Source organism: Aptenodytes patagonicus, chromosome 4, assembly GCF_965638725.1.
Source record: "Aptenodytes patagonicus chromosome 4, bAptPat1.pri.cur, whole genome shotgun sequence".
Taxonomy (NCBI): Eukaryota; Metazoa; Chordata; class Aves; order Sphenisciformes; family Spheniscidae; genus Aptenodytes; species Aptenodytes patagonicus.
In genome coordinates this window covers 49,882,998-49,909,128 of record NC_134952.1, presented here as the reverse complement: position 1 = coordinate 49,909,128, position 26,131 = coordinate 49,882,998, and the positions used below count along the sequence as shown (strand labels likewise).

The following is a 26,131-nucleotide window of genomic DNA, read 5'->3' as shown; positions in this document are numbered from 1 at the left end:
AGGTTGGTAAGAACATCTGTGAAGAATGCATGCTGTTAAATTCAGCGGAATAAATGTAAGCTACACAGATGTTTGACTTTCTTGGGCTTTTTATGCTTCCTTCTTCCTGTCCCTAGAGCCCTTCAGTAAAATATGACTGTATACAGTTTGTCCACTTGTGCACCGTTTGATTTTCATCTCACTGGTATGATAAAACTCTACAGAGAAAATAGTATAATAGCCTCTTGTTTTTCCCGATCTAAAATATCAAAAAACCACTCCTATAAATTAGTCTTATGGGAGTAATTTCACTACACACAGGCTATAGCAAGGAATGAAACAGGTGGCAGTTCTCTGAAAGAACTTCATTTTACTGAACTTACTGTTCATGGATGACTATTGCTATAAGCCTTATACATCAGATGCTACCTAAAGCAAAAGCTATCTAAAGGTTCAGGCTTATTACCAAGGCTGCTCTGCAGGTTCTACCTCACTCTGAGGACAGTGGTCAATACACTGTCCTTCCAAGAAGGAGAAAATGGGAGGACCTGACTAATCAAACTTATATAAAACCTCTGCCTCTACCACCTTACATGTACAGATCCATCATCAAGCTGGTATGTGGACTCATGGCTCCCACTGCTCTGCATAGGAACCAAATACATACGGCTCTCAGGACAGGGTCTTTTATGACTAAGGCCTGGCAGGAGCTAACCCAATTCCCTCTAAGGCCTGGCAGGAGCTAACCCAATTCCCTCTAAAAATGATAACAAAACTAAATTGATTAAATACATTTTCAAAAAGTCCTATAAACATTCATCTGGACTTCACCACTTAATTTGAGAAAAAGTGGTGGTGGTGGGGTGGTTGGTTGGTTGTTGTTTTGAGGGGGGTGGTGTTTGGGTTTTTTTTTGCAGCAGCACTTCATATAGATTCTCTGAAACTTCTGAATACTCTGAAACTTCTGAATGCAAGATTTGGCTTGCATGGCTAATGCTTTAACAGAAGCCACACTGTCACACAGACCCTTCCTTACACTTTCACAACATGCTTCCTGTCTCCCCATTTACAATTATAGAAATCCGTCTGGAAGAAAATGGAGGCAGTTGCCAATCCCCATGGACCACCAAGGAGAGTACCACAAATCTACATCTGTTCTAAAGAGCATCTTGATACAGCAGTGATTACACCAGTTGCTGTAAATACCAACAGTAAATACTATTTAATGCTCAACAGACTGAATGAATAATATGAACGTTTAAAAAAAAAAATTATCTGCAGATTTTTCCAGTTAATGGTCACAACAAAAATGCAATGTAATCTCTGACTGAGCATGCAACTTACTTGGAGGCTCTCTGGCCTTTACGGTGCCGATCGGGCTGTCTTCAGGTGCATCTTCAGGAACAGCAAAAGTATACCGGGATCTCTCAAATATGGCAGGGGCCAAACCAGTCTGAAGGATGTTTACTGTGATGGCTGCATGGGTGGCAGAGGGAAGGCCACCCCCATCCCGTGCAGAAACAGCCAGGAAGAGCGCAGAATGTGCCAGGTGGCCAAGAGCTGAGATCAGGTAAATAATTCCTGAAAGTATATAGAAAAGTACCCAAATAAAACATCCACACAAACAGGGTTGAAGCCCCAAAATACAAATCTTAGGAGCAGTGGGCTCTGTGGAAAGCATCTGGGAAGCAATCACCTGATACCTGATCACAAGCTTCTGGTAAAATACTCTTTAATAGTAAATTCCAAGGTCTGTTGAATTTGCAAGCTGCTAACAATTACATTTTATACAAACTATATGAAATAAGTAATTCTTTGAAAAGAAAATGCAACGCTCTGTCCAGAAATACAGCACTTTGGACATGCCTTCCTCAAGATAGATACATTTTCATCCTTTAACTCTGATGAATGAGACTAGCTGTCTCCAAACACATTCTCTTCTGACTGCTAAAATAAGTGCTTAGTAATATCGGATAATTATGCCCAATTTTCAAATACTCTGTATATTACTACAGACACCCACATCTAACTATTATTACCTAAGATGGTAGTATGGATGGAAAGAACAAACATGGCAGGAATTCTGTCCCATCTTCTTCTACAGTAAAAGCTTGTATGAACTTCAAAGAAAGCTTTGTTTGAGTGAAGACTTCAGTCTCAGTAATGAGAATTACATCCAAACCATAGCTCTCTATGGGATGTTCATAACGGTCCACAATTATCCAAAACTGATACTTGTTAATTGTTCCATGAGAGACAGTTAGTCATTCATTGTCCTGTGCAAGCAAATTAAGGATTTATAAATTAAGATATAAACTCACAAATAAATCATTAGCCTTTAGAGCACTCTGAAATGTCTCATCTAGATGAAGTGAACATTAATACTTAAAAATTTAGGGGAGCACATTAAATCATAGAGCAATATAGCAGATCACAGTATGTTTGTTAGTTCATAAATTGTATAACTAAATTATAACCTGAGGCACACAGTCAAAGACCAGGTGCTTTCAGCCAGGTAAAAGATGGAATAAGGAAATGTAATTATGTCCTAGAGAGCATTAATACTATTTTGTCTTATCCTTTCCAGCATCTTCTCTATCATTGAGCAGGAGGAAGAACACTTTCACTTATTCTGAGGTGACAAAAATCCCTCAATATTCTAAGACCCTTTGGTGGTCACAGATTTTGCCACACACAGAGAGCTATTTGTAACATAAGGTTTTCAACACAAAAATGAAGACAAGAGGTGACAAAATGCAAGAAAATTCTTCTGAGCAATGACTGAGTTTAACTAAATATACACTAAATGCTAAAATTGCAGTGAGATAAGTAGTAAAGTTGCAGTAAACTCAAGTGATTCAACTAATAGGGACAATTCTCTACATACCAACAGGTATTTTTAAGAAAGCACCTATGCTGTTTGTAGAAGCTGGTGAAGACACAAAACCTCTAGCAGCTCAGTAAAACCAAACTTTAAATTTTCAGCTACCTTTGTAATTTCCTGGCTCTCAAGACAGGTTTAGTAGGGATAATGTCTGGCATTCAAGTCAGACATTTAGTGGTCCTATTTGTCAGACAGGATAAAAACTACATTTAACTCAAAGTGCCTTAAGAGAATCCATGCATGATTCAACTACAATATATCTTCTCAAAATTTAGCATGAAGCCACAACACTAATTTGCTACAATGCATTTTTAGGCAGAATAATGGAAAATACATAAAATCCTTATAAATATTCAAATGTGCATGCAGTATACTTTCCAATTATACTGCCAGGACATTATAATAACAAACTGTGTCTTGACATGCTTAAAATGCATTCAAAGGGTTTTCAGGATCAAGGAAGAATGCTTTCCACTAACAACAAAGGACACTTGTTCAAGTGTAACAAACCACAGTAAAAAATCAACAGAGATACAGATGGATTCAGAATTCATTGCCGATCCAGCTCCTATGCCACTAACTGATGCATTTCCAAGAATCAACCTTATTTTGGCCTTTTTTTTCTTTTTTGTCTTCTGATGATGGAGGTTTATGATTGGTTAGACAGCTCAACAAAGTAGTTTTCCAAGGACATAAACTTTTGGCATTTCCTGAGGTAATCTCAGCAACCATAGCTCGAAGGAAAAAGGGTTTTAACCTTTTTTTTCCAGAGGTTAAATGTATAAACATGGATTTTAAACACTGTCGCTGTCAAATTAAATGAAACCAATCAAATGGACTGTATTTTACTAACTTCACCAATTGGGTATTTTTCTATTGACAAGGCCAAAAATATCTCATTCCCATTTTGGATACTTTAAGATGTATGTGAAGAGTGGGAAAACTTCTACAGAAAAGCATCATGTTGAAATTCTTACTCTCAAAGCAGCAACTAATGACTTCAGAACATCCCTTAGCAAAGGGTGGAGCAAACAGTGCTCCACTCCAGGAATTCCGAAGACCTGGTGGAACACAAATATTTCAGAACCAAAATTCCTTCTCTGCTGACCTAGACAGCTTACAGCACAGTCCATGCTATAAGCACAGTCCAGTTCAGCTACAGAAAGCAGACAGAAAAGAAAATGGATAAAAGATTTTGCTTTCTCTCTTCATTCCTTTGCTGTGTCCTAGGGAGGGAAGGGAATAAGCAAGTACATCTCGCCAACTCAGTCCTCTCTTGCAAGACCAGGGACACCCTAAGCACAGTGGCAGATTCCAAGTAAAAAAATGTATGTCTTCCATATGGTTCCTTCCAGCCTCAAAACTGTAGTATGCAGGAAATTTTATAACCCAGTTTGACTTTTAATTATATACATTCTGTTTCTTTTAGCAATTGTAGGACTGGGCATTAGCTTTGCATCTGGTGATATATAATCTATACAGACATTTGAGACCGCTCCACCATATGCTGGGGAACATGCCACATTAGGGTCTATTATGGCACCATATGACGGGAACGAAGCCGTAGAAGTAAGCAGCATCTGGGATCCTACTTTCTATACAGTTAGGTAAACACACCAGACTGTGACTAAAATGGACAGTCATGACCACTTGGGTCAAAAGTAGCTGCCAGCATACCTCAGAGCAGCCTGGCTAGGTATATTTGATCTGCTGAAGTACGATGCAGGAGATCCCCTAGTACTACATCGCAAAGGTGGAAACATGGGGCTAACTGCAAGAAACACACGGCCGGAACTAGCTGTGTAAGTCACACATTCGCTGTGCGAAACCCAACAGAGGTATGCCTCGCTAAATGACAGGCTGAAGACGAGTCAGTTTTCCTTTCTTTCCTGCTCTGTAATTAAGAAAACACAGTGGCTTATTATTGTTATTACCATAGTCATTTGCAGCCTGCAATCTGTGGCTTCAGAGAACTTAAAAGACAATTAGGTTGCTGCAGTACAGAATATATTCTTCCATTATGAAAAACAGTTTCTAGAAATGCTGACGATGGAAAGGGAATAATGAGATGGCTCCTCTGCGAGGAACGTTTTACCAAGACCAAAGCTCCCAGCAGGGGACTGCACAGACACAAGTGTGGTTCTACCTTAAGAAGTCACTGCATGAAAAATGCCACCTTCTTTCTTACAGCTTGGCTCCCCATATATATGGACAGTCTTATCTGCTGCCTTTAATAACATTTAATTCCCATTTTTTAAATTTATTGTTTATATTACTGCAGTACCTTGAAGATTTTACCTCTGGTAATTCCTCATTCTGCATGAGAGAGAGCTGAAATCAATTCTGCTTCACAGGTGAACAATCATATAATTACATACCAGATGAAGCATTAACATCCAGCCTCACTTACACCTTGGCAATCTCATTTTCTTGACTAGATCTGCATGGGTGTAACCGACTGCAGATTCCAACCTTTATAAATCAAATACATGACCCAAAGGCTGCCTATCATGATTTGCAAATGCATTTAGACAGAATCTGCAATGCTGGTTGCATGTTAGCAACTGCTACTGCAGGCTCTAGTTTGGGAACAGCCCTGCTCCAGGGCAGGTTAGCTCAGCACAGCCACGTTGAAATTTACAGATGTTTTGCTGCAGAACAATCTGTGCTTACTGGCTAGCATAAATTGTTACAACAGTTTCAGGGATTCAATGTACAGTGAGAGCTAGTACTAATGAAGGGCGAAATCATGACTGTCAACTCTTTGACCTGCTTCATACTTCCTCACTCACTGTATGCGCTAGGGCACTAACTTCCAAGAAGTTATTGCTCTCCACTTCATGCCTATCAACAACAAAAGATATATGAAGCCAATGTTTGCCCAGAACGTGCAAACACGTTAGTGAAAGACAGGACTCTGCGGCACCCACCATCCTCTGGAAATGACAGAATTTCTCATGGGATTTTGTTTTTCTTATTTTTGTGGAGATGCACCCTACTCCACAGGTGGGTTAGCTGCTAAGTGATGTTTCTCAAGAGTTAAGGGCAGGAGACAAGGGCCCGCATATAACGATTCTTTTAAAATGTATTTTTGATCTCCTTCATGGTCCTGTATTCTGTCCTAACATTACAACAGCACACATCACCAAAGTAGGTTCAGTCACCAAAAGCACTTTTTATATGGCAGAAATAACACTGGTTATCCCAATAGGATTTCCGCACATACCTCTAGCTGACCACTTTGAAAACCTATCTGTTTTTCCACAGGGTCCTCATGTAAGCAAAGCAAAAACCAGCCCTACATTTATAGCCATTCATAGGTAAACAAAACATTTACCACTAGTCAAGCACTGCAGAGGCAAAGATAAAAATCAGGACACACTAACTTCAATAACAAAGTCTGGATTGCATAGAAACGTGTACTCATTTAAATAGCTTCCGATATTTTCTCATTGTTCATGAAATAAAAAAGCAACTTTAGAACACAGCAAGAGGAATAAAATCGACAACTATCAGTAGTGTTCCCTAAGACCATGAAACTGAACACCCTAACAACTTTAAACGATGGCAGTATTTCTTCAGCAAATATCCTAGGATGGGTCAGCTGCCATGACCTAACACGCGGCTCAGACAGTAAGCAGATGGCAAAAAGGTACGTATAGTTCATCACCCCAATTCACCTTCAAAGCTGGCCGCTGGACCTGCTGTTTAGTACTGCGTAGGTCAGTGCTGACCCACTGACCTGCTCAGAGCATGTCTCGCCCAACCGAGCACGCCAGCTTCTCAGCGCGGAGACGCACATACAGCTTTGCTTTTCATGTGCTTTTTATGTGTCGGAAAAATATTCAGGATGAGCATAGACAGGGTGATCCTCCGAGAGGTGGATGCAGTCAGGGGGTGTAGACTTTGCATTAACATTAAAACCAGCATTATTCTAGGGAAGAACGACAGTGTTTCTGCTTGACATTTCTATTTAACTTTATCTGACTCATTGCCCATCCTCTAATCTTAGCATCGCATTTAGGTTCCAGTTTTAGCAATTTACCTGTATTTAAAATGCACCTTTTTTAGTGAAGCTGTATTCTTGATGGTAACCATAACAACACTCTGCAAAATGCACTGTTTGAAATGCTGGTTTAATAACTGTCAGGGGAAAGGGAAGAATTAATGAGGAATTACATTGTTATTTACAGTCTACCTGCTGTAATATGCACAGCTCCAGCTTATAGGAAACGGCTTTAAACAGCTTAATCTTGATGGCACAAACACTGTTTCGAGTTTCAGTGAATAAGAGGACTATTGCAAGTTTGAAAGTATTCAGTATTTTAATGTTTTTGTAGTAAATAACTGATTCAACTTGTATCAATCTCCTATCTACATTTGTACTTTACAGCAGCCTCATACCCCTGCACGGGGAATGCTTTCAACAGTGGCCCCTCTCTAGCAGATTCTTGTGCTAAACTCATATAGTTCTCCTCTTAAAAAAGGAAATGTAAATAAAATAGCTTAGTGTCTACAGCCACTACTATTTAAACATACGGTGTTTAGTCACAAGACTCTGCTTAGCATATGAAAGTCTATTCCAGAGCAGTGCATCCAAATCCAACCAGGTTGGTAATCTGCAACATAAGGAACCAGCACCTGGATCTATAAGGTAATATACACGGTTTTAACGCTGCGGCTCTCCCACAAGCACAACATTACTATTTTAAATACTAGAGGTTACAGACAATTTTAGTGAGCTAAGACGTATTCATCAACACCCAAAATATGAATTTCTAATTAAGGCAGTTCCATTATTCACAAGCAGAATATCCACCTGAGCATCAGCCTCTAATGTCGGGCAAGACAGGGAATGAGTCTAGTATTAGAATGTTTTTGTATCATCTAGGCTCAGTTTTCTCTTACACAAGTGCTTTTCAGACAAAGACTTGCAATGCACTATTTGGGATGCAAATTTTTTTTGTCTCTAGAGACTACAGTCTGATAGTTTAGGAGGTCATATGCCTCCTAGTGCTCAGGGGCAGGTAAAGGAACATGTAAAGCTGGCCTCTTTCAGCCTTCCCATCTGCCATCTAACTGTGAAAAGGTTAAACACAATTCCGCAACTTGAAGAAGTGAGCCAGAGGACTGGACTTAAAAATATGAAGTGGTACTTATATTTGCATTAGCAGCTTTTTGGATGAAGTGTTTAGCCTATTTGCTATCTGAACACCATGAAAATTTTAAATTCTCTAGCTAAATTTTTTTTTACAATTTTATTTACGTATTTACTATTTCAGTAGTGCTTTCTATGCATGGTTCAAAGTTTACGACAAAACAAGTTAGCATGATGGTTGTTTATTTTGTAGGGAAAAACTTATTTATAAAGCATCCTCTGTAAATGTCCTCAGGTGCTGGACAACCCTAAAACAATGCTCATGAATCCCATGAAAAATTGCAGACAGATAAACAAAATTCGTAATGCTTTTTTCCAATGATTTTGAGAAGCTGAGATTTTAAAGAAGGCAAATGTTTTAGAGCAACTGTTCTACCAATTAATACTATTGTATTTTAAAAGTTTGGTTGCCTATTGATTTCAAAAGGGATGATGAATCCCTAAGGAAAATGTATGCAACATTAAGAGCCCATCAAAGAAAGGCCTCAAACAGAAGCTGGATCAGACCCATTCAGAGCTTTCCAAACCCCTACATTGGTTCTAAAACAAGTGTTCCATTGAACAAGCTCCCAACGAAGAGCGAGCAGGGCAAGCTGAACATGCCCCCGCCAGCTACAAGCCAGGCAGGCAGTAGCACTCTGAACAAGCTGCTGGCAGCAGAATGGCCCCACGCTCCCCATTTAGCAAGAAACGGCAGTGCTTTAGCTATGAAGTCCCCAGTACATGCGGCTATTCCGAGCAGGGAAGCTGCTGCACTTTGCCCAAAATGCTTAAAGAAATATTAATAGGGTAAAAAATAGTCCTACGACTCCAACTTTAATCATGTGATTACAACACTCACCAGAAGGCAAATAGATTCAATGTTGCTCAAAGCAAAGGAAGAACTCAACTGGGTCTTTCTGGTGACCACAGCAATCGCTGTTAGGGATTTCAGTTCCTCGCTTACTTTGTGAATCTATTGCTTCATTTCCTTTATTTTTAACGTTCAAGTCAAATGAAACATTTTGCTTGATCCTGGTGAACTGTTGTATTTTCAAAGACAAAGGCAGAGCCTTCCCCACGCAACCTACACAGCTCCAGCACTGCCATACCATCCCACCAGGTCACCTTTCTTTGCTTAGCTTATTGAAGTTTTCTAAAGATATCTTTTTAATCAAGGACCTTTTCAATCAAGCTGCCAGCCTGCAGATTCAACAACAGCTCAATGCACAACCTGGTAAGAAAACTCGACTGCATGGTAACTGGAGATGATATTTCTTTGAAGGTACTGTACCAAAAGATGCACGTTTCCAGCAGAGCTATAGAATGAAGCCTAATATAAGCCAATAAGATATATTTTCTGTTCTTATAGTAAGAGCATTATGAAACATTCCAGATGCTCATCTTAATCCTAACAAACTGATTTTCTACTACATACACTCCCCTACCACGTTCATTTTAACAGTCCAACAGCATGAAGGCATTTTGCGAAGGCTGTCTGCTCTCTTTGTGTGACCTGCCGCTTTCTTCTTTTCTTTAGGTTAACTGAGAACATGAAGTACATTAAGTACATCTGTACTTAAGACCTATACAGTCTCTATCAAAGAAAAGTGTTGATTGTCTGAACTTTACTGTACAAATCTCACATCATTCCTCCCCTCCAAAATGGGAGGTTTGGGCATAATTTTTTCCTCTTCTCCATTTTTCTTGTTTTCAGCCCACATCATCTGTGCAATGCCATAGGATTTCGCTCTTTGTCTCATCTGGTGGGTTCTTCTGTTTCCGAGATCTGACATTCACTTAACTACAAGAAACAGGGGTGGGCTAGAGTATTTTTGTAAATACTTCGCATTGTATCGTGCACAATGAATGTCAAGTACACGTCACCCCACTATTGCATGGTTGAGTTTTTGGCATATAGCTTGTAGGAATTCTTCTCTTTGTAGATGGTCGATTCTATTGGATTTTATTCATAAAAGAAAAAAGAGACGCATACATTAAGAGCTGGCACTATGGATATTTTTTCATGCTGTTCTGCTACACAGCGTTCTTTCAGAGCCAAAATCTGCACTCTCACACCTACTACAGCAAGTTTTGTGTGCTTCAAGGAGAATATACTGTTTCCTGTACTCTCTATGTTAGATTTCTCATTAGATGAGATCTCAGTGAAGGTAAATGTCCACAAATTACTCAGCTGAGACCACTAATTTTTCCTTTGTGACTTAACTCAAACAAAATTCTTCAAAGTTGGAAACTTAGTGAGCTAAAGCAATGTCTCAGACATATTCCTCTGATTTGCAGTATTCTGAATATGCTATCAATTTCATATGAAAAATCAGAAAAACAGTAATTGAAGAAACTGCAGTTTAAAAAAAAAGTGGCCTCAAAATGTTCCAAAATAAAACACTCCTAATTTTAAATGTTATTTATGTGAACCTCTTCATATGTTTAGCAAATGTACTACATGCTGTATGAAAATGCCAAAAGTAGTTTAAAAATAATCTATTTTTTCCTACAATACTATATTAAAACATCATTAATCATCATAAAAATGGCCTTGTTTTCTTTAGAAAGGATGCATGCCCATTTTACTTTGATGCATGTTACAATCTGCTATGTATTAAACATTGTATAATACATGGAGTTAAGCAAAGTTTGGAATTTTTCCCCAAATAAAGTAAATTTTGGTATTTCAACTTTTGTTTTCAACCTGTGTTGTAATAAAAAGAAATCAAAACTTTTGCATGCAATGAAAATCTCCTAAGATGTGACTGTTAAACAACAACATTTCCATTTTCTTCAATAAAACAAAACTTGTCAACATCCTTAACTAGAATGAATCTATTCTGGTGCTCTGAACAAAATAAAAAAGTTTATTTTAAGTCAGTTTGACATTAAATTGCATTTACATATGGTGCCATAGTACAGTAATGGAAGTAGTACAGCACTAAATTGCACACTGCCAAAACAAGAAAAACATACCAATGGAAGGACCATTCTGCACAAGTTCTACTCTTAACCCCTCCTTTTGCATCCGTTACCAGGCACTGTTAAAGAGACAAGATACTGGACCTAAATCTGCCTTTTGGCTGATTAAGTTATTAATACTTATAGTCTTGAAATTGCATGTCCTTCAGATGTATTCCTCCTTTTATTCTTCTCCAGTGGACTAAGCTCCTAGACTTTTCTACATCTCTTCCAGGACTTTTTAGTCGCATGATACCCTATGCTCTTCAGATAAAAAGAAATCAGAATGCATCTTAAAGGAAATTAATGAATTTTTAGCAAGCCAAAATTTCCTCAAAAGAATGCTCGTTTTGCAAAAGCTGTACTTTGTGCTGGAAAAAAAAAAATGCTAAACTACTGACCAGCTCTTGTAACAAGGCCTGTCTGTCGTACTCAATATGTACTTTTTGGCATAAATAAGTAACAGATGGTATTATGACAAAAGGTTGATCCAAGTATCTTCAAGTCAATGGAAAGATCTCCAAATTCCTCACAGAAACAGTCTCAGTAAAATACAAAGAAGGATAGTCACAGCCTCTGTTTTAGGCATCTAATTTAGGTAGGATTCACAGAAACACAAGCCTAAATATTTTATGTAGTCTAAAGAAAGAAACAGAGACACTAAGTTAAATGCTTATACTGCTGTAATGTACACTGTGTTAATGCTACTTTCTCTACATCCTTTTCATACTAGGTTTAAATCACTAATACCTTCAAATAAACATAAATCAATGGCTGCTGCCTTTTACTTAGCCTTCATGAGAGCTTTTGCTGTACACAGTGACTAGCTGGGGGACTTGTTCTAAGGATATGAACAGACTATTTACCTGAAGACTGACACATGAAGTCACACTGGCCCAAAATAATTTTCAAATATTACTAATTTTGTTGATTTGAAACAGCTTCCTTGAACCAGGGCTACAGTAAGATGATAATCATCTTTTTACTCAGCTCTTGAGAAGGGTATCACTAAGATCAACGGAAAAATGAATTATATGCCCTTGGGTGAAGGACAACATTAATGCTTGTAACATAATTAAAGTTTATAAATTCAATTGTTAATCCCAAAATCTTAAAGTTAAGTACTGCGTAGGTTTTCTGCTGCACTTGTGATTGTATCCTGTAACTTACATTTTTAATTACCTGCTCAGCCATAACTATAAATACACTGTCTTTCAGAGAGCTTGTTAGGTAACGATGGGAAAATAAACAAACATAGCTCAAACAGTTTCTCAGCCAGAACAGCTCTTCAGCTTGCTCTGTTCTAATCAATTCTCAAATGCTGTTCATAGATCATGCATGGATCAGATATCTACAAAAGGAAACATAATGAAGCCAAGATGTTGCTTACACCAACACTAGAAACAAACGATAGCAAGAGTCACGAACTAGCAGAGGAACTGGTTTACAGTTCCCTATCCATACGTTTTTCTAGTTACACAGTTCTTAAAGTGGTTTTTCTTGAGGACAGTCTATCATCAATCAAATGAAAAATACTTCATTTCAATTTTTTCTCAAAGGGAAATGCAATAAATGTTATTTACGAGTATAAGAGCATATCACAAACAATAAATGCAGTATCTAAAAGCTAAAATAGCAAACAAATACCACTAATAAATACTTGTTTAGAATTCAAAAAACTTTTCAATGGAATATCTATTTGCTCAATGAAAGGGTCTTCCTTCCCACTCCCATTGAATTTATTATCTATATACAACATCCACATGTCACAGTGCTTGAAACAAAAGATGGAGCCCCTTCAAGGAGCTTGGACGTGGCTCTACCTCATAATAACTATGTATCAAAAGCACCATTGATATATTCTATACAGTCAGTGGTTGACCAGCTGCTATGATACCCTGTATTGTGAACACAGCTCACTATGCAAAGCTAAAAGCTTTCTTGATACATCTATACAATTGCTTTAACAAGGCAACAGCCAGAAGCAAGCCATAGCAGTGAAGAATTCGGGTTACAGTTTTTATTTTATTATTTTATCCACTTCTCTTTTAAAAATGAAAAAGGTAATGGGGGAAAAAAGTAAATCTTTAGTCAATATTTTAAGTATAGCACTCCAAAAATACCCCTGAAGAAAACTACAGTGAGATAAATTTTCAAATCCACAATCTAGATGCCATAAAATAGAAATTACATATGCCATGGAGAACAGCATCATCTTGCATGTGATTTTAATGTATCATAGTGTAATGTGACAAACTGTTAGCTACTAATTAATTTAAATTTCATACTGAAAATATCTCTGTCCACTTCTACGTAAAATGCTAAGGGCTATAATAAACATAAGTCAAAAAGACAAATGCACTGATTTTCATTCCTCATTTCTAAATGCTCTATCACTGAGAAAAATTAATCATTGAAAAAAATAAAACTTATTGGGAAGGCAAATTCACGGAAGACTCCAACACCATCGCTGTGCCTCCTTTTAGGTCCTCTAATAATGAAAAGAGCAGATAAAACAGAATATGCCATACTGCAAATTGGAAAAACTGCAGAACACATCAGTAACAGACTGCACGTCCACAAGATCAGAAAACCAAAGACCAAAACTGTAGTATGATCTTGTTTGGCTTATGGGTTTGGGGATCCACCTCCTGAAGAATTCCTATTTCTTGGAATATTTCGAGTATTTCTTGTCATACTCGTTCATTTCCCTCTGTTCACAAAATGCAGCCCACATAACTAGATAAAGTCCCTCGCATAACCTTCAGAGAGACACATCTAAATTAGGCCATATATCACAGCATATGAAGACAGCTTTAGCATGACGAAAACTGGAAAATGTCACTGTCCTAAGAAGAAGTGAGGAGGAAGAGCTCAAAATCTCTGTGCCCTAACAGCGCGCCACTTGTTTCATCTCCCTCTGAATACAGAACAGCTTTCGCAGCACAAAGATTGCAAAACTTCTGTGTGACAAATTGGCAATTTTAATGTCTGTTTTGTTTATAATGTTTATTTTTGCTGAGTTTAAAAATCATTCTGCTCGCCAGTGACTGAGCATAAGCATAAGCACTATTGTAGGTAGACGTGGAAGAATATAAAAAGAAAAAGTGTATTCTTCAGGAAAAAAAGCCACCACACACCAGTAATATTAATAAGTTAAAATTAGACACAGCCTGACCTGGTGAATTACCCAAGACATCTAATTAAGTGCAATCAGATTCCAAGCACTATAATGTTGAGAATGGTGTCTCTGACCTAAATGCTCTTCTCATCATGAAATGTCAGCAATAATGACCTCAAGGAACTTCACCCTGAATTTGGTCCACCTTTGATAAAATACCATGATAGATCCACAAGATAATAGTAACTTATAAACTTATATGGTCTTCATGATTAAGCATGACATTTTTCCCATACAAAGTGCCAAAACTGGAAAAAAAGGCCAAAAGGTCACAATCCGAGGAAGAAGCCTTTCAAAAGACAGGACTGCTGCAAAGCCAGTGCTGCTAGCATGATCCACAGGGGCTCTCTCTGACAAGCCTGCTCGGGCAGTTTTAAAATGACCAGTTAAATGCCTGTGGAGATCCAGCTCCCTAAATATTGATTGACCTATATATTTTTGGCATCAGTTATGCCCCAGAGAATCTGATTTGACAGGCATTTAAAAGGCCACAGTTAAATAAACTCTGAAATAGCCAAGACAAGGAAACTGACTTCCTAAAAAGATTAGTTTCTTCTGTTCATCAGAATATTTTGAGGACCGTGTAAGAAAGTGAAAATAGGCACCATTTTGAAAGAATAGAGCCTTGCAACATTTCGTACGCCAAACAGCTAATATATGCACATGTACAACAGCCCAAAAAATTCTTAAAATGTGTAAAATAATCCCCTGTGCCATGACCATCATGAAGCAAAACCGTTGATCAGGATACCTTCATATGCAAGGGCTGGCTCTCAAGTAAAATGGTAGCTGCAGTTAAGTTAACCACTCCCTGAAAGACAGAGTGAACATCTGTAGATAACACTGCTCATGTTCTTCCCAGTTGACATTGGTAACTATTTTAAGGCTAGAAAGCAGACTACAGGGGCTGCTTTGTGGCCATGGGAAAAGTAATTCAGCCTGTAAGATTCAACCTGTCTTCGAAAAAATCCACCCAGATTTGCTTTTACCATAATTGTTTTCTTGCTCTCATCGTCACTCCTTCATTGAACCTCTCTCCAGAAACCAGAAGGATGAAGAGTCACATCAGGAAATAAAAGGCAGAAAAAGACATTTACAAAGCTAATCATTGAGTCAAACAGGGAGGCAGCTGCATATTATAAGACCGTGAGCAGAATGGAGACTTATTCTAGCACAGTGTGGGGAAAGAAGATTAGGACAGAAACAGAGAGATGAAATGAAAGGACAAGCACCTTGAAGGGCCTTTTATTGCTCCTCAAGAGTAAGACCTAAACATTTCAGGAATTCAGATATTATTGTAAAAAATAACATTCTGATTATTTCTTACAATGATGAATAGATTTATGGCTGAAAATAGTGGATAAGTGGCATACTGCTTGTCCTGTATTGTACTGGCAAGTACTACGTTTCCCATTCTCCCGTTCATTCCAGTGAATGCAAAGGTTTCACGTTAAACCTAAATCCTCCATCTTCCTCTAGAATTAGTTTCCAGCAGAATCTAAGTTTCAGCTGTATGACATGACTCCAAATAAAAAAAGCATTGTCAAGGAAAAGATACGTGTTGTATAATTATAGCCTTTCTGAATCATAGACTCATACAGTACCTGTGGATGTATCCACTGTGAAAAAAGAAGAAAATTCTCCCGGGACCAGTTCGTATGTGACAGCGCCATATATTCCCGAATCTCTGTCTGTGGCAACAACATTGATGATCTCTGTTCCTGGCTGTGTGTGACTGCTGATGCTCGTCACATAGATGGCTTGTTCAAAAACAGGTTGATTATCGTTAATATCTTCTATCTCAATGCGAACAAAAGCTTGGGCACTCAGCCCACCCTGTTGGATAAATCATAAAGACGAAAACAAAAAACAAGGTCAATTTTAAAAGTGTACACAATAGAATGATGCAAATCTGCCTTCAGCCCATCATTAGGAAATGGAACATGCTGCAACAATATTGAGCAATGAAAACGTCTGTTTAAAACAACTTACGATATCTGTAATACCCCAAAATACTGCATTCAGGCAAGATACATGCTCAGAACAACTCCAGTGGGCTGACTGAGTACACAAAGAAGTTCAGCTTCTTACAACGGTGAGGCCTGAACACAAAGTTATTTTTATTAATACTAACGAGCACTACACATATCAAATCCTTGCTAGTCTAACCTCACTTGTTTTTACTGTAATCACCTACACACCACTTAGTCCTTGACAGATAGAAGTCAGGGCTTTCTGCCCCAGAAACACATGCCTCTCAGGTGACTGTGGTGCTCCAGTAAAGCAGGAATAACTTCTTTCTATCTATGAGTCTTTCAGATTTAAAAGCATGACCATCATAACAGCGAATATGAGGCTTTTTCAACTATTTATTAGGAACACAGACTGAGAGCAGAGCAGTGCAGGACAGCCAAAAGCTGACCTGTCAGGCTGCTGCCTGCAAGACCTTTCCTTAATTTACCACCCTGGCAGGTTTAAGCAGTTCTGCTCATGCAGTGTGTGTGTGTGTGTCTATACATATATATATATATATTTGTGTATATGTAAGAGTGTGTGTGTATATATCTATATATATATATGTATGCGCGTGTGCTTGTCTACATACCCACAGCTTCACTTCGTGTACACAGAGACAGAACAATACCAAATTTGACTGAAGCACATAGCTGAAATGACTTGTTGATGTAAAATTCGTAACTGATTACATAAAACTATTTCCAGCATGTTTGTGATTTTGCAGGGAAAGAGGTCTCGCCACGCTTTCTAGGGGTCTTGGCTCAACTTCTCTGCTCGTTTCTTTTCCCTACACGAACAGCTGGGAAAAGAGCCAGGCCTTGGTCGCAGCTTCAGCACCGTACCTCTTCGCAACGCCAGCCCAGCTGCTGCGCTGCTCTCCACACGGTTGAAGCTCTTGCTACAGGTGCACACCAAGAGCCCACTGAAATACCATGCGGGCAGCCACGGGACCATGTTTAGCCTTGCTCTGCAGTGAAACTGGAGAAGTGAGGAGCAACTGCAAGCTGGCTTATCAAACCATGCTACAGCAAAATCACAATTTGCCATAGCAAAGCACTGGATTTTGTGACAATCTGGAAAAAAGACAGTTCTGTGCGTGCTGAAGTGTGGACCCCACAGGGCCCTGAGTGAAACAAATGGCAATTTACTTCTCAGAGGCACTACCTCGTACTCCCTGTGGACTCCCTCCGTCAGTTTGGAGGGGTTCATATCTCCAAGGTTATTTTACAGCTGTAACAACTATAGACATTTTTAAAAGAAAGCAGCTCCACTTGCAGCACAGCTAATGGTGAATGCTGGGGCACTGACATGTACAACGGCGGCACAAAGCAGCACACGTATGTATAGCCTGCATGTGCTGTATGCAGTTCATTAAGATACAGACTGAGGAAGAATCCCGTGCTCTTCAAAGTCACGCTGAGAGCGCTGTGCTTGTACCAATTGGTCACTTACTGAAACCGCTGACACAGATCGGATGTTCGTACGTACACATGACAAGCTATGCTGAGCAAGTCCAAACTTAATTTTGCAGTCACAGTAGCTATGATATTAAAAAATTAACTAGGTTGCATATTTCTGCAACCTAATTGTTCATGTCAATTATTTTTAAACCTGACCTTCAGGAAACTATCCAATGATTCAGACTGGATACTACTCCTTTAGACTTGCCCTGCTGCATAACCATGTCCCCCAAAACTATTTTTGAAGGTTTGCTTATCATGTCTCCAGGGTCTGACTTGCTTTTGGGCAAAAATACTATCTGCATTCTCCCCCACATTTCCATAGTGGTTTTTGCTTTGTTCCGTTTTGGTTTATTCTTCCATGTAGTAATATTACCTCTGTTGGGTGGCAGTGACATTCCCATGAAAGCTCAAGTATGTGGAAAACTAAGATGATCTTGTGCATCATGTGTCTATGTTTCACCCGCAGACAGGAGATCTGGCCCACATCCTCCTGGCGTGCTTAGGTTTTCTTCCAAAGAAAATAAGGCATGGCATGCTTCCAGGGCTCACGCTGCGGCAGAGGCAGCTGGCAGCCAGGACACACGGCTGGAGACCAGGACTGTGAAGGGTACTGGGCTAGCACCAGCCTCAAACTACTGAGGCAGCCATGAAACCCTGTGCTGATATGGGGAAGTGGAGATGTGCAGATCTAGTGGGCTCACTGCCAACACCCCAACCCCACTTTAGGGTAAGCCTCTTTCCCAACACCTTGATTTCCACAGGAAGGAAATCCCTGCACAGGAGCTAAAAGGGGAGCCCTGCGTGCTCTGTTCAAGTCCACTATCAGAAGATGCCCTGTGGCTCCACAGCTTTCAGGTAGTTTAGGACAGGACTCAGAAACAACATTTTTAATGGAAGAAGGGCAAGAAAGAAGTGAGGTCAAGAATAAAAAGCATCTAAAAAGAGGCAAAGTTTGGAACAGCATGAAACCAGGCTGCAAAATCTCATGAGAACTTGTATTAAACTGCTTCTTCCAAGTTTCATTATTGCTAAACAGACATAAAAAACCCCTCCAGTCTCCAGCCAATTTGTATTTATCCTATAGAGTTATGTAAAGACTGCAAAGTCTTTGGAAATTGATCAGTTCTAAGTATATGGGGGAAGCAAGTTGCAGACCTACTACCTACCTAATCTCTTAGAAGACTGACCAAATTTTATCATGGAGACAGATCCTTCTTTTCCTGAAGAAGCAGTGTATCCCCTCACACATGAGTCAAGTATGATATTAACTTACTAACTTACAATATTAACTGGTTATGGCCCAGTTCTTGCTCTGGCTATGAAAATTTTTGAGTATCATCCCAGGTGAGAAGGAACAAACGGCTTCTATTTCTAACCACATGGATACACTTCATCTACTCAGAAGCAAGCACAACATAGTAGATCTTCCAAAATGTGAAGGTTGATTTAAAGAAGTCTGTTGCTGACAGAAAATTACACTTGTCAAAACATGTTACAAGCAACAGAAAGCCACAGTTGTTCATTTTGAAATCCCTTTCCTCAAATGTTCAAGTATTTTTAACTACTGTTGTGCTGTTTGATGCAACAAAAAGTCACAATTACAACAGCTTCATTGTCAGAATCCTGAGAGTTGTGTCCCCCATGGAACAAAAAGGGGACATAAGAAACTACCACCAAGTCAAAACAACTGCAAGTAATATTTTCTTTACTTTGGCAGGACCAAATTTGTGTGAAAATATAAAGCTATTAGTACACCTCTTTATCATGTCTCCAAAAAAAAAAAAATTATCCTGCCTTTGGCAGGAGAGACTCTTTAGCTTATTAAGTAGAAATGGTGCTACTTCGAATAGCTGTATTTCTTTGTCTTGATGCTGTAAAATGCTTAAGAATCCATCAAGATTTCCATGACAGCCTCCAACACTTTTGTCAGTGAATTGTGCTGTCAAATTTTTGTTCCAAACTAAACTATGATATACAGGATCTCTGACATGAAGACATATTTTCTTTTTTTTTTTTTGTGTTAAACCTAAAAGATATGTCACCTTGAAGTCATGATGCTGTCAAAATGGAGAGACACTGCCAATTATTTCAAAAGCCTTAACTTCTTCAGAAGCTTTGCCTATGAGTGTTGAGCTCTTATCTCTACGTTTCAATGGGTCCGGTGTAAAAGACAAATAAAATTGGACAAGCGGTGTGGTTTACCAAAAAGCAAGAGATGAAGAACAAAGTATTTTTCTATGCAGAAAGGCAGTAAGAGCGTCACTAAAGTTTCAGTATTATTAGAAGTTCTTCGGAGTCTAAACAAATACCATCATATGTAACTGGCAGAGTTTACATGTTTAACGAATGATTGTTCCGGTACCTGTTTAAAGATGGTAACATAAAAGGTGGTAATGCCATACTCTATGTTGATAGGCAATTTCATAAGCTGCTGCAAGTGATGTAAATTGAAAGAGTTCAGAATACACTATAAATTCCCCCAAAAATGTATCATTGCACTTCAGCCTTGAAGCCCAAGCGTGGTCTCTTCTTTCCATGATAAAACTTCCACTTACAATCTCATCACGTCAAATTGGGGATTATGTCCATTTTTTTTTTTTCTTTTTTTAAAAGGAAACATACCTTCATAAAAGAAAAAATACTCTTACTATTCAAGTGAACTGCTTACCTACTTGTCCCTCAGTATGTCAAAGCTCCTCTTCTGAGCAACAGACCTTGAAAGTCATTACATGCAACTACATACAAAATACGTGGTTTTGAAGAAACCCAGGCATAGTATTGGAGTCAATACTATGAGGCAGCTTTAGCGAAGTGTTCTGTGACAGCAAGGTTGGTTTATGCACAATACGTAAAGATAAAGCTCAGTCTTTCCTCTCAATTTTTCGCATATGTGCACTTTAATTGCCTGTGTAAACATTCTCAAAGCTTTAAGTTGAATTTTGAAAGATTGCTTCCTAACAAGAAGTAGTAACACCCATCTGTGTAAGGAAGCACATAATCCTGAGTAAACTCAGTAAGTGATAATCTCGAGCATACAGTGCAGATGTGATCACAATCCTCTATACTGTACCTTCATACTTAGCAGATGCACTTGTATATGCAATTAGATAAGACTTACGATCTACTTTAAAGCACTGTATTTGAAATTCTTAGGTTTTTATGTTATTTTCTACAAGTGCATCTGATTTTGAAGTAGTTTTCAGCATACAAAAAACCCGATCTTTTTAAAAAAAAATTCAGAAAAGGATAAAAAGACTTAAGACTCACAAAGATAGAAATCTAAGAAAGATGGCAATTAAAAGTCTTATCTTAATACTAATCGACTGGCGATGAAAAGAAGCATCCTTGTTTCTTTTATAGGGAATGCTAGGTCTTCAGTTTTTCAGCTGCTACATAATCATTGCAAAAGGTTGACTACACCATTTTCACTCAAGTGAAACTGCCTGTATTGCAGGTCTGCAGACCACCTCCCTGCTGTCAAAAGCGCTTTCACACTGTGCTACACAAAGCAACCTCAGTCACAACAGATAGCCTGTACGTCCTTGCAGCACTCACAAGATCTTCAGAGCACTCTCTCTGAACCCGAGTACTGGACATGCCCTGTAGCCTGCACATATAAAAGTAGCTCTGTGCCACTGTGTTGCTGTCTGCCAGCAGCTTCTAACAAGAGGACAGGGAAGGAGCTGCCCAGATTAGCAGATGAACGTATGGGATAGTATCGCTTCACGCTGCATTCCCAGGTCAGTCAGGTCTGCCAGAGGGCTGTAGGGCTCTACCCCCATGCTCCAGAGCCAAGGTAGGTTGCATGCTCTTCTGCTTCTCTCCATCATTCTCTAGCAGAAATTATTTCCATGGGTTTTGCCCTATGACATGGACGCCCTTTCCCTTGGAGAAAATATGGCCCAAAATCAGCAGATCTTAGTCCAGGCAAAGGCTAACAGATGGGTGGGGGGAAGAGAGAAGCACTGCTGGAATGAGTCCCACAGCTGGAGTGCTGGGTTGGAGGGCTACAGGCTGTTCAGGAGGGATAGGCAGGGCAGGCGAGGTGGAGGTGTCGCTCTATGTGTAAGGAAGAGGTTTGATTGCACGGCCCTTACAGTTAGTGATGAAGTTGTTGAGAGCCTCTGGGTGAGGATTAGGGGGATGGAAAACAAAGGAGATGTTGTAGTGGGTGTCTACTACCGATCACCCAGCCAGGATGTAAGCACTGATGAGTTATTCTAGAGGCAATTAGGAGAAATTTCTGGATCAGTAGCTCTGGTCCTTATGGGAGATTTCAACTTCCCAGACATGAACTGGGAATATCATACTGCTGCGACGAGCAGGTCTTGGAAATTCTTTAGGTTTGTAGGAAATAACTTCTTGTCACAGGTACTCAGTGAGCCAACTAGGAAAGATGCCCTCCTAGACTTGCTATTTGTGAATAGAGTAGGACTCGTGGGAGAGGTGATGGTAGGTGGCTGTTTTGGCCATGGTGATCATGAAATGGTTGAGCTTAAAATTTTCAGTGTAATGAGAAAAAAGGACAGCAGAGTTGCTACCCTGGACTTCAGGAGAGCAAACTTTAAGCTATTCAGGGAACTATCTAGAGTACCCTGGTGTGCTGCTTTTGGCTGGGGTAGAATTAATTTTCTTCACAGTAGCTAGTATGGGGCTATGGTTTGGATTTGTGCTGAAAACAGTGTTGATAACACAGGGATGTTTTCGTTACTGCTGAGCAGTGCTTACACAGAGTCAAGGCCTTTTCTGCTTCTCACCCCACCCCACCAGCGAGTAGGCTGGGGGTGCACAAGAAATTGGGAGGGGACACAGCCGGGACAGCTGACCCCAACTGACCAAAGGGATATTTCATACCACATGACGTCATGCTCAGCATATAAAGCTGGGGGAAGAAGGAAGGGGGGGACGTTCGGAGTGATGGTGTTTGTCTTCCCAAGTAACCATTACGTCTGATGGAGCCCTGCTGTCCTGAAGATGGCCAAACACCTGCCTGCTGACGGGAAGTACTGAATGAATTCCTTGTTTTGCTTTGCTTGTGCGCACGGCTTTTGCTTTACCTATTAAACTGTTCTTATCTCAACCCCCGAGTTTTCTCACTTTTACCCTTCTGATTCTCTCCCCCATCCTACTGGGAGTGGGGGGATAGGGTGAGCGAGCAGCTGGATAGTGCTTGGTTGCCGGCTGGGGTTAAACCACAACACCTGGGAATCTTTTTTTGAGGGCTTAGGAGTCCATGAGTGCTGGTCAGTCTTTAAGAACAACCTTTTAGAAGCACAGAAGCAGGCAATTCCACTGTGTCGTAAGTCAAGCAAGAGGGGCAGAAGACCAAGCTGAAGAAGAAAAAGAAATTGTATGATCTCTGCAAGCGAGATCAGGCTTTGCAGGAAGATTACAGAGCTGTGGTTCGTATGTGCAGGGAGAAGACACGAAAGGCCAAAGATCAATTAGAGTTGAAACTGGCCAGTGTTGTTTCAGATAACAAGGGCTTTTTTAAGTACGTTAATAGCAAGAGGAGGTCTAAAGAAAACATTGGACCAATACTTGTTGAAGATGGTCACCTGACTAATAGGGATGAAGAAAAAGCAGAGGCATTCAATGCGTTTTTTGCTGATCTCTTCTCCCTGGTATCCAGTGATAGGACGCGTGGGAATGGTTCAAAGCTGCACCAGGGGAGGTTTAGACTGGACATTAGGAAGCATTTCTTTACCGAGAGGGTGGCCAAACACTGGAACAGGCTTCCTAGAGAGATGGTCAATACCCCAAGCCTGTCCGTGTTTAAGAGGCATTTGGACAATGCCCTTAACAACATGCTTTAACTTGGTCAGCCCTGAATTGGTCAGGCAGTTGGACTAGATGATCATTTCAGGTCCCTTCCAACTGAAACAGTCTATTCTATTCTACCACTACAGTGGGCATGGCTTCCTTGAGCCAACAAGTTAGGATGAAAGACACATGCCCTGAAGTGTCTTCAACCCTGACAACATCTAAAAGCTGTGACCGCAGTCCAGAATAAAAAGGAAACTCAAAAAGCTCCATCCTTCCCTTCTCACTCACAATGTGCCCAAAGAAAAAAGCAGCTGTGGAACATGGACACATTTAGAAGGTACCTGAAGCACTACATGCTAGTGAATCCTGGGATATGCCGAAACCAGAGCTTAACAGAGCCAGACTGGGGAAAAACAGGCAAAATGACAAAACGGCACCAGGGCACAGATTTTCAAACAAACCCACCAAAAAGCTTCCCACCACCACTCAATGGCAGCCTTCAAATGACCATTAAGCAGTCCTATCACAGCACTGAAGAACCTCACTTGGAGAAAACAAAACCAAGGCAGTCCACTCTGCAAAGGGAAAAGACAAAAAAAACCCCACAAACCCAAGCCTCTGGACTATACAGATGTTGTGTGGCACTCCTTACAGTGTTGGGGGACAAGGAGTGGTAGAACACCCTGCCTGTGCTCTGCAGTTTTCGAAACTTCTTGCCACACTGATGAAGAAAGACGGTATGCTGGTACGTGCACTGTGTTACCTACAGAGATGTTTGTTGCTGGAATTAAGTCTATGCCTGGTAGCAGCTCTCACAAGCGTAGATCATCTGGTCTTCCCCAGCTTTTGAAGCTGTGGGGCCAGCTCCTCCCAAGTCAAGGTTGAACCCTCCTGAATGCCCCTCACTGTGCACCAGCCCCAAGATCATGCAGCTCAGATTTTGGCTTTGAAGGCCAGACAACTGTTGTCTGTAAGCAGATAGTACAGATGCCACTAGACAGAATTTAAATTAGCATTATTCCTATTCAATTTCTCTGGATTGTGACAGGTTTTCTTTAACAGCTGCAGGCATTACTGTTTATTTGGTTGAAAGAGAGGTGATGGGCATCATAAAAAATGCAAATGAATGAACAAAAAGATTGAATTATGCATGATACATAGCAATAAAATTTGCCACTGTACAGCAGCAAAAATGCGTGCTGTTAAAAAAGGTTTCCTGTATGAAAATGAATTCACATTAAGACTCTAAGGCAAAAGTACAAAAAACAAGCATAAAGAAAGCATAAATTTACATATGTAGTAGTTTGGAGACCCCCAAGCGAACAGGGAAAAACACACAGAGGAGTGTCCATTTCAGTCACATTGTGAAAACAAACAAAAAAAAGCCAAACAGAAGAATTAAAACGTATCAGACCAAATTTGCATATATACAAGAACAAAAAAGTAGTAATTTTGTCCCCTATGCTGCTTTTGAGAACATGCAAACACTTTTATTAGAATTCCTGTTTTTCCATATTTTCCTCTTTACAAGACTTGATTTCACAGTATGCCTCACCTAAATCTCTCTCAAGTGTTTGTGAAGGTTCCCCAAGCAACATACCTTCATCTGATTTTCTTCTTTTTTTTTTCCAGAGAGAAAAAAAAAAATCTACAATTTTAACATCATTATAAGAAATTTTCAGCTGACTGTAAATTCAAAGATGCCGCAAATGCCTACTGAAACTGTCTCTGATCTGTCACAAGTGCAGAAATGCAGCTGTTGTGACTAAGGGTGCGGTTTGAACGGGGGGTGTCCCAGGCAGAGCTGGCATGTGAATCACAGGAGGGTCACCGTCACTATTGGAGCATCTCTCAGTCTGACACAGTCCAGAGAGAGACCCAAGGAGAGGGGCTAGACGCAGATGCTGTGGGATTCAGTGCAAACACCTTTCTATAAACCTAGCTACATGATTTCTTTTCATATAAAAGCATTTCAAGGAGTAGCACCAAATCTGTATGTGAAGTAAGTGACTTTGGGACCAAAATCAGTGCTGCCAGCTGAAAAGGCTAATACTAACATTATGATCAGTCTTGTCCTCACTTAATCAGTGAGAGTGCTCCCACAAGCTCTCACAGGATGTTTATTTAACACCAGTTTAACAAAATCTGTTTTCCACTTGCCTCTCATGTGCAATTTCAGTTCTCCCATTACGCTTTCTACACAGTGCATAAAAGACATGACCAACAAGCTCCAAAACCATGTAATGGAGTAGGCACGAACAGGTGGAGGAAACAGAGTTTTGCTGTAAGATAAACTGAGCACCACCTGGAAAATGCTTTCTTTTCTTCCTCACTTCTAATTAACTTTGTTATTTTCTTTCCTTTTCATCTCTCTCCCTCCCCTTTGTCAACAGTGACCCTTCACTCTTCTTCTCTTTTCTGCACACATTTCTCCCCTGATCACAGCCTCCACTTTGAACCCCACACCTAACATCTTTAATCCATCAAAATCAGCAGCAGAATGCCAGGAGATAAAATAACCTACTACAATTCTGCTGTAAAGGTGGAGAGTGGCTCAACATAAGTTCAAGTACACTGAAAATTTTGAAAAGCTAATACTGAGTTTAGATGCTTTAATATTTAGGTGTCAGATGAGCTAATTTTTAGAAGAGAAATCAATGGGATCTACAAAGTGCTGAGTTCCAGTAAGAAGATTAAGTCCTGCCTGTCACAGACAAGCAATCAAAAATTGAACCCCC

At 39.8% G+C, this 26,131-nt stretch overlaps 1 protein-coding gene across 1 annotated transcript in view; it reads right to left on the bottom strand.

Moving 5' to 3' along the window:
* Positions 1-26,131, bottom strand: part of DCHS2 (dachsous cadherin-related 2) — a 123,771-nt gene that overhangs the window by 48,782 nt on the left and 48,858 nt on the right. Inside the window, exons 3-4 of the mRNA XM_076337533.1 lie at positions 15,753-15,984; positions 1,324-1,560 (exon numbers count right to left, since the gene is read on the bottom strand). Coding sequence (XP_076193648.1) covers positions 1,324-1,560; positions 15,753-15,984 — 469 coding nt within the window. The remainder of the gene's footprint in view (positions 1-1,323; positions 1,561-15,752; positions 15,985-26,131) is intronic.